At 50.8% G+C, this 8,731-nt stretch overlaps 1 protein-coding gene, 2 long non-coding RNA genes and 3 other non-coding genes across 6 annotated transcripts in view; all 6 read left to right on the top strand.

Annotated features, from left to right (window-relative positions):
• The window catches only part of LOC121059920, a 1,446-nt gene extending 1,296 nt beyond the window's left edge, over positions 1-150 (top strand). The window contains exon 4 of the long non-coding RNA XR_005814684.1: positions 138-150. This is a non-coding gene — a long non-coding RNA (uncharacterized LOC121059920). The remainder of the gene's footprint in view (positions 1-137) is intronic.
• TRNAC-GCA lies at positions 46-117 on the top strand. Its single transcript has one exon. It is a non-coding gene; the product is annotated as a tRNA-Cys (tRNA).
• An 8-nt stretch (positions 151-158) lies between the features above and the next one.
• LOC121059921 lies at positions 159-1,448 on the top strand. Its single transcript, XR_005814685.1, has 2 exons — positions 159-392; positions 851-1,448. It is a non-coding gene; the product is annotated as an uncharacterized LOC121059921 (long non-coding RNA).
• TRNAC-GCA lies at positions 349-420 on the top strand. Its single transcript has one exon. It is a non-coding gene; the product is annotated as a tRNA-Cys (tRNA).
• TRNAC-GCA lies at positions 807-878 on the top strand. The gene has a single exon. It is a non-coding gene; the product is annotated as a tRNA-Cys (tRNA).
• Positions 1,449-2,004: 556 nt separating the features above from the next.
• Positions 2,005-8,558, top strand: CWC25 (CWC25 spliceosome associated protein homolog). Its single transcript, XM_040537148.1, has 10 exons — positions 2,005-2,124; positions 2,435-2,607; positions 2,840-3,076; positions 3,702-3,771; positions 4,278-4,405; positions 4,643-4,712; positions 5,190-5,380; positions 5,950-6,030; positions 6,618-6,779; positions 7,545-8,558. Exons 1-10 carry the CDS (start codon positions 2,107-2,109, stop codon positions 7,657-7,659), a joined length of 1,245 nt encoding a protein of 414 aa, XP_040393082.1. The 5' UTR covers positions 2,005-2,106; the 3' UTR covers positions 7,660-8,558.
• Positions 8,559-8,731: the final 173 nt, after the last annotated feature.

Raw genomic sequence — 8,731 nt, 5'->3', positions numbered from 1 at the left:
TTCGGAATGACCAGAAAATTTCCAGCTGAGGAGGAGGCTGACATGGGGGGTATAGCTCAGTGGCAGAGCATTTGACTGCAGATCAAGAGGTCCCCGGTTCAACTCCGGGTGCCCCCTCTTTTAAATGTCTTTTTCAGCCGGCCTTTTGCCCGGGAAAGCTCAGGGCTTCTGCTCTGAGTTGCTCTGCGCTGTTTTTGTGTAAGTTTGGGATTTTCTGTAGTGACTCTTTGCAGAAATTACGTCCGTTGCCCTGTCCAGGCTGCTGTCAGGGTGATGAATCTGAACCTGTGGTCAGACACTGGGTGTGTGTAACTGCTTTTAAAACCACCTTGCGGAGGGCTTGCTGCAGGGGGTATAGCTCAGTGGCAGAGCATTTGACTGCAGATCAAGAGGTCCCTGGTTCAACTCCAGGTGCCCCCTTGCAATTGTGCTTTTATCAGGAAAAAGTACGAGGCGTGTGCCTCACTTTTAGATCCTGCATGCTGCTGCATGGCCAAAGGGCTGCTCTCTGAACCAAACCCAAGACAGAGCGTTAACCTAACAATGCACGGCCAAATTTGCGTGCATGTCAGTGACGAGGCAAAGGCACGATGCCAGTTCCTGGGCTGTAGGAGTCGTCGTTTTGATCAGGCGAGAGACTGCAGTGGTTCTCCGCTTTGTCTCCTGTATTGATTCTCTGAATACACTTTGGCGTGTACATTTTAATGCAAAGGAGTCTGTCAAATAAAAAACCAATCCACCCAGTGGACATAAAATCTGAGCTGTCTGTATTTTTTTTTCCTGCACCTTTCTGGTTGCTGACCCAAGGGGGTATAGCTCAGTGGCAGAGCATTTGACTGCAGATCAAGAGGTCCCTGGTTCAACTCCAGGTGCCCCCTCTTTACCTCCTTTTCCAACCTTTCTTCTTTACAGACAGAATAGGGAGAGACCTTCTTATTCCCCAGAGGTTTTAGAAGTCACTTCAAGTTCTTTTGCCAAACTGTCATGGTTTCAGCTGGGAGAGAACTAATTTTCTTGGTTAAGGCTTGCATGATGCTGTGTTTTGGATTTTTGATTAAAATAGTGGTGATAATACACTGATGTTTTAGTTGCTGCAAAGCAGAGCTTCCACAGGACCAAGGACTTTTCTTCTCGTGCTGCCTTGCTGGGAGAAGGTTGGGAATGCGCAAGCCAGGAGGGGGACACAGACCAAGACTGCTGACCCACACTGGCCAAAGAAATACTCCGTACCATATGATGCCGTGCAATAAAAGCTGGGGTAAAGAAGGAGGCGGCTGACAACATTTGGAGTTTCTTGGGCAGACAAATGCCTTCATGTATGATGAGCCGTGCTTTACTGGAAGTGGCTGAACGCCTGCCAGGTGATGGGAAATGGTGAATTCATTCCTTGTTTTGCTTTGTTTGTGGGCGCAGCTTGTGCTTTACCTAGTAAACTGCCTTTATTACGACCCATGAGTTCTTGTATTTTTCCCTTTCGGGTTCTCTCCCCCATCCCACCTGGAGAGAGTGAGCTGGAAGCAGCCGTGTGGTACCCAGCCTCCTGCCGGCTTTACACCACAACACCAGGTCTGACGTTCCTATTTCTCCTGTGTTTTTGCTGAACAACGCACGTACACACAAGCACCGGAGGTGATGCAGATCTAGTTTTTCCTGCCTGAGTAGTAATTGAAATAAACAGCGAGCACCACGGCTTTATGGAAGCTGTGATTAACGCAGCCAGGCGCTGACTCCCGCCCCCCGGGGGAATCGAACCTGAAACCTCCGAACCCGCGGGCAGCCGCGCTCCCCCTGCGCCACGCCCCAGCGGCCGGGGCCGCGCGTTTCGGGGCCGCGCGTGGCTCCGGGGCAGGGCGCCGGGCTGGGAGCCCGCAGGTGCCCGGTTCGAAGCCCCCCGCGGGCGGACCCAGCCCCAGGGCCTCCGGGGCTCGGTGACGCGAACGGGCTGCGGCTGCGGGGAGGCCGGGCCCTGCTCCCCCGCCTCCTTCCGCCATCTTGGCGGCTGCCCTCAGCGGCGCGGCGGAAGTGACGTCGACAAACGGCGTCACGGCCCGGTGACGAGCGGCGGCCGGGGCCCGGCGGGGAGGGGAGCGCGGAGCGAGCGGCGCCATGGGGGGGGGCGACCTGGTGAGGGGGGGGCGGCCCTGGGGGGGAGGCTTCGGGCACCGGCACCGGGCCTCGGGGTGTGGGCCCCGGGTCCTCGAGGGATCGGGACAGGGCCTCAGGGGGGCTGGGAAAGGGCCCTCGGTGTGCGGGCTCCGGGCCCGTGGGCTCCTGGAGGCGGCTCCGGGTACCGGCACCGGGCCTCGGGGGGTCGGGACAGGGCCTCGGGGTGCGGGCTTAGGGCTCCGTCGCGCTCGGGAGGGTCCCGAGGCCGTTCCCCGGCCCCTTACTGGGGCGCTGAGTAAGGGCCCTTCTGTGGTGTCGCTCCCTGCAGAACCTGAAGAAGAGCTGGCACCCGCAGACCCTGCGCAATGTGGAGAAGGTGTGGAAGGCCGAGCAGAAGCATGAGGCCGAGCGCAAGAAGATCGAGGAGCTGCAGCGGGAGCTGCAGGAGGAGCGGGCCCGCGAGGAGATGCAGCGCTACGCCGAGGACATGGGCACCGTCAGGTGAGGAGCGGCCGCTGGGACCAGTGCTGCCTGGTGAGGTGCTCCGTGCCCTGCTGGTGCCCCTGAGGGATGCATTTTCAGCACTGTTTTTAACGTGTACGATGCAGAAAGTTTTCTGCTCACCTTCGTGAGCCAGCACTTTAAGTTTTACCTCTTAGTTTTACCTTTAGAAGGTAAAAGTTTTACCTTTAGGGTTCTGTAATAGAAAATAAGACGCTCTTGTTTGCAACAGGAAAAGAGAAGAGAAGTTGGAGTGGATGTACCAGGGTCCTGGGGGCATGGTCAACAGAGAGGAATACCTGATGGGTCGCCCCGTGGACAAATACGTCTTTGAGAAGACAGAAGACAAGGATGCGGGCTGTTCCAACGAGACAGGACTTCTCCCAGGCTCCATTTTTGCCAAGTCTGGTGCCAATTCTGTTCTAGACATGGCGAACAAAATCCGTGAGGATCCGCTCTTCATGATAAGGTACCAAATGTGGGGGTGAAAGCAGTAGTAGATCAGGCAAAGCATTCACGATAGTAGCTTGATAAGAACTATCTTAGTCGTTTACATAAAGATTGCTGTTAAGTTCTTTCCTCAGAGTTTCTTCTGTTTGTTTGTGAGCTTTAGGTTGTAGGTGGCAGTCCTGGCTGCAGAGAGTTCATCAGCTGCTTACATGACTAACAGGTTTTTGGTTGTGTTTTCTAGACACAGCAACATGTCAAATAATGTGAGTCAGTTTGCTGCTTTTCAATAGTTGTGCTAACTTGACTTGAACAAAGATTGTCATTCTTCTTTGATTCATCTCTGCAAACTTAGGTCACCCACTTACGTGTGTGTAAATGTATCTGGTCTGCTGTGAGAGTTGAGCCGTTTAACAGCGTTGTAGCCCAATGGATGTTAACAGAACAATTTTTGTTTACCCTATTAGCTGTGCTCTCATGGAGAAGAAAAGGACAGACTTCAGCTTAGTTGGACCTGTTTTGCTGATATACCAAACTTGCCTGTTTTTCTGCTTTATATGTTTTTAGAGGTTGCGCTTGGGGTCTCATGAAAATATGCTTTGAGTTGCTTGCAAATACTAGTTTAATTTTCTTTTACCCTGTTCTAGAAAGAGAGAGGAGGAGAAGAAGAGAGAAGTTTTGAATAATCCTGTAAAAATGAAGAAAATCAAAGAACTGGTAGGTGTTTTTCAATACTCCTTCACAGACTCAAAGCACTGAACGCACTGAGGACAGGTTCATAGGTCAAGTTAATATTTAGGAGGAGGAGCTGAGTTCTGTTTACTGACTTTCATAGGAAAACAGAATAAATTCAGCTTTGTATAATCCCCGTATAATAGGACAAGGTTCCCTATCAGTCTGTCGGCAACAACTAATTTCTCATCCTTTTGGATACAGGGGTATTTTTCTCTTCCTGCTCCTAAGCTGTGCTTTTTCAGCTAGCGATTAATTGTTGACTTAGTACCACAGAGTGATAGCAGATGCAGGATTTTGCATGAATTGGTACCATGCTGACACTCCGTTGAGCTCTCTAGTTTTGAGAGAGGACCTTGCTAAAAGCTTTATCTTTTGTCCCAAGAGCCTCTCCACAGAGAACTCTGTTACTTTGCCCTTTCCTTGTGATGCTGACTGCACGGGTGTAGGGACAGTAATTATTGCTAATGAGATAGTGTTTTGCTTTATAGCTGCAAAACAGTTTGGATAAAAAAGAGAAAAAGAAGAAGAAAGAGAAGAAGAAGAAGCACAAGAAACATCGACATCGCAGTTCTAGCAGTGAAAGTGCCAGCAGTGATGAGGAGCGAAGCAAAGCTAGGTATGTTTCAAGGTTTTGTAATAAAAATATCGTGTCCTGTTTCAGTTGGCTGTTTTTCTTGCCTTTCTAGTCCTCTGCAAGTCTTACCTTTCTAATTCATGCTCTTAATTTGCCTGTTTCTGTATTGTTACTTCATTGGTTTTGTATCATTAAATTATTTTTATGACATCTTAATGTAAAAAGTATCATATTATTGAGTTTATCTGCATCAAAACTACTGCTCTGTTTTCTCATTAGGTCTCAGAAGAGGATGAACAGTTCTTCTTGGAAACCTGCTCCTACCAAAGTCCCAGGATACGGCTTACAGGTAAGTACCTGTGTTTCGCAGAGCTTTCAGCAGCAAATTCATGGGTTAGGGAGGAGCAAGGGTTTAGGCAGCTTGATGCAAGAGGCTGCTCCACCAAGTAGAAGAGGATTATGATTTAAGAAAGTTGAATTTGGAGCCATCCAAGTCTTGAAACCAAAGCTGTTCAGATGCTGGTAGGACTTTTATTCTCTCTGAACTCAAGTTAGGATTTATTTACTTTCTCTTACCAGGGTCACACGTCTGTTTAAATACTGTGCTTAATTGTCATGACAATTTCTTGTATGATGTACCGTAAGTTAAACTGTCTTCTTAGGTACAGGCTTTAATAAGAACCTAGGAAGTGAGATAACACAAACATGAACACAAAAATGTTCGCTGGCTCCTGCCCTTAGTCTAACCTGAGGTCTCCTCTGTAGCCTCCCAGCGCTGTGATGCTCTCACGGGACATCTCTCCTGAAGGTCACTTTTGTATTCCAGGTTAGAGACTCTGACCTGAGCCACAAGTCTCGGAGTTCCCCAGCTGCCGGCCAAGAGAGGGCCCCCCACAAGCACCGGGATCGCTCCAGGTCCAGGAGCCAGTCCCGCTCGCCACAGAGACGTGCGAGCAAGAAGAGCACAGAACAGTCTGGGTGCAGGGGATCGAGCTCTCCGCCTAGACACAGCAAACAGTGAGTGTGGCTGACACGGGTAACGTAAACCAAGGGCTGCTGGCGGGGGTGGTTCCTGAGAAACAAAAGCCCTGTTACTCAGTCTCCTTCTGCCACAGTGTTCAGTTCTGGGTGTAAAGGCAGGAGCTGCACAGTTGTGCGTGAGTGCAGAAACACGAGTTAGCAGCTGGAGGGGGCCTGTTTTCACAATGTGCTGTTCATTTGCGACACCCTCCTTCTGGGTGCACACATTAGGTATTGCTTATGACTGTACTTAATTTGGGCTACTCATTTCCTTTAGAAGGTACTTGCAATTGCTGAATTACCCCTACTAAACGCTGATAAAATCAGATACCAAGTACTCATTGCTTGCTAATGAAATAATTAAAACAGATTAAAAATATATGACTCAATACATATTAGTTTCCATTAAAATTTGTTTACAAAGTGGCCAGGTAACGGTCCTTTAGTTCCAGGAGAGATTTTAGTTTCAGAATGTGTACAAAAAATCCAGGTAACATTTAGAGGTGTAATAATGTATGTTTTGTTCATCTGTACTAAAAAGAGGTATTTTCGTGTTACAAACACAGCAATCGAGAGGAGAAAGGAAGAGCTAGAAGCCCTTCCCCTAAAAAGAGCTATCGACGACAGCATGTTCCAGGGTACACAAGGTAAGCAAAATCTTGTCCCTGTGCTTTCGGGGGGAAGTTGCCCCAAAGACGGTGAAACAGTTGGGTGTAATCTGTGAATCGAATTTTACTCTGTCTAAAATAGATTGTATCAGATGTCGAGAAAGTCAAGACAGAGAGCGATGAAGTGCTCAGCTCAGTGCTCTGGAGCTTGGTTGTTAGTTAACTCCTTGGACAGCTTCCCAAACTGATTCACGTGGCTGCTGGTTCGCCATGTGTCTCGCATCACTTCGCAAGGCAGTAATGTGAAGAAAGCCTTTGTCCTACGGACTGTTAATTAGAAGCATTCTGTTTTACTGGCATCAGGAAAACGTGACCTTGACAGCATCACCTTACCTGTCAATTAAAAATGAGAAGGCTGAAAAGAGGAGAAAAACAGGCTTCCCTAGGGGCATGGTAGAGCAGAACATTTAGACTTGAACTTGCAAGCTTTGCTGATGGGGTACCAAAGGAAAAGCCATGTTAAACAGCTCTAATTTTGAGGGTCATAACTCATAAAGAACGGAAAGGAAGAGAGGGTTGTGGCCTAGCGTACTTTTTATTTATAGTGGTGTTTTCTACACATATAGGAAGATCTCTCCGGAGGAACTGGAGCGTAAACGCCAGGAAATGATGGAAAATGCCAAGTGGCGGGAAGAAGAGAGAGCAAACAACCTCAGGAAACACCGAAAAGAGGAGGAGCTGGAACGAGAGCTGGAGAAGCTGGACTCCCGAGATGGAAAGTTCTTGCAGTGAGTGTCTTTATTATCTGCTTTTTCATTCAGGGGAAATACAGGCCACATCTTCTCAGGAGTGAGTGGGTGGTGGAATCAGCATTTGAGATGCTCAGATTATGGTGTAGATCTGTCTGTACTTTGTCGTGCAGTAGAACTAGTGACATCTAGTTTTTCCAAATTCTGTTCTTAATCCCAAAAATATCGTAAACTTTTGTGTTAGTCTCAGTACTCAGACCAGGAGACTGGCGGTTAGTTATTTTTCTCCATCCTGTAGAAATGCCTAGTGTTTCACAAGCAGATGTTAAAAAAAAATCTATTTTTAGCAGCTTGCAACAGCTTTAGTCCTGCAAATCCATTGGGAGTTTGTGTGCCAGGGGCTTGTGGGACTGAAACCTGTGTGCAACAACAACGTGGACCATTTTAGTGGCATGCCACCCTTGGTTCAGGAACACGTTGCTTTTCCCTTGTTTGCTTCCCAGAAAGCAATCAACTCCCCTGTGACAGATGCTTTTATAACTAATAGTTATATTTGGAAGATGGAGGAGACCTGAAAACTACTGAAAATATGTTTCTGAGCACAGATAAATAAAGCATTGAATTTGTTACAAGCCAAAGTAAAAGCTAGTCAGTTCTTTTAGAGCAGACTTTAATGTGGAACAATTTGCTGCTTTGTATTTTAGATTCATTTGGGTGGATGACTTGGGGATAACGAAGCCTGCTAGAAATGGTGTTATGTTTGGAAAGAGAGTCTAATTTTTTGATTCGTTATTTTTTCTGCAGTCGCTTAAAACTAGAGAGTGCGTCTACTTCCACTCTAGAAGACCGAGTAAAACGCAATATCCACTCCCTTCAGAGAACTCCTGCGGCCTTGGAAAAAAACTTTATGCAGAGATGAAACTTGTTCTTCCTCTGCTCCTGTGCGGGAGCTAAGCGGACACACATCCCCAGAGGTGAGACCTCCAGCACAGGTTCACTGCTCTCTCCAGGGACAGCTCCCGTCTCCCAAAGAGGAGCTGGATTTCTGTGCTGCGGCGCGCCGGGCGCTCTGGACTTCTGGCCCCGCCAATCCCTTCGTGATGACCACGACCTCGCCAACAAGCCGTAGCTGGAGGAGCCGCGCGCCCTCGTGTTCCGTAGCCTAGTGCCAGATCTCTTCCTGTTCTCTCCACCTTGCGTGGTACCGTTCTGTAGGTCCTTAGTGCCAGGCTCTGCGGGGCGGTAGCTGCTCTGTGTCAGGCAGGGTGTGCAGGCTCCTTCGCTGAGCAAAGCCCCGCTTCTGTCAGCCCTCGCCGCCCGCAGCCCACCCAGTCCCCGCGCGAGCTCAGTGCCCGGGGTAACGCTGCAGCACCGAGGGCGGCACGCCGCTCCGCTCCCTCCCGGCGCGGGTTAGGAGCCTGCTGCGGGCCCGGTGCGTGAAACAGCCCCGGCCGGGGGGGGGGGAGCGCTCCCGGGGGGGAGCTCTGGAGGGGACGGCGAGGAGCGGAGCTGGGGCCGCGCAGGGGGCTCGGGGCGGGAGCGGGTGAGGTGTCGGTGCGCGGCAGCAAAGGACTGCGTGTGAAATAGAAACGTTCCTGCCGAGCCCTTCCTGCCGGAGCCGTTCCAGCCGTGCCCCTTCTCGTGCCGTTGGGGGGGGGGCCGGGGCCGTACGGCGGCGCGGGGCAACACCGGGGGCGCCTTTTCGCAGCGCCCCGTGACGTCGCCAGCGGCCCATTCATAATTCCAGGCGCCTCGCCGCTCATTGGTCCATCCCCGCGGGGGGAGCGTGGCCCGGGCGGGGACGTCACGCCAGCTGGGCGAGACCACCTCGGGGCGGGAGGGGGGCGGCCATTGTCTACGCGTCCCCTCTCCTCCAGCCGCTCCTCGCCGGGACGCCCGCCGCAGCCCAGCCCCGCTCCGCTCCGGTCCGCTGCGGTCTGCTCCGCTCGGCCCGGGGCTAACCGGTGACCGGCTCCGCGCCGCCGCCCCTT

Source organism: Cygnus olor, chromosome 25, assembly GCF_009769625.2.
Source record: "Cygnus olor isolate bCygOlo1 chromosome 25, bCygOlo1.pri.v2, whole genome shotgun sequence".
NCBI classification, from domain to species: Eukaryota; Metazoa; Chordata; class Aves; order Anseriformes; family Anatidae; genus Cygnus; species Cygnus olor.
Note: the sequence above shows the minus strand (reverse complement) of the source record. Positions and strands in the feature narration are given on the sequence as shown.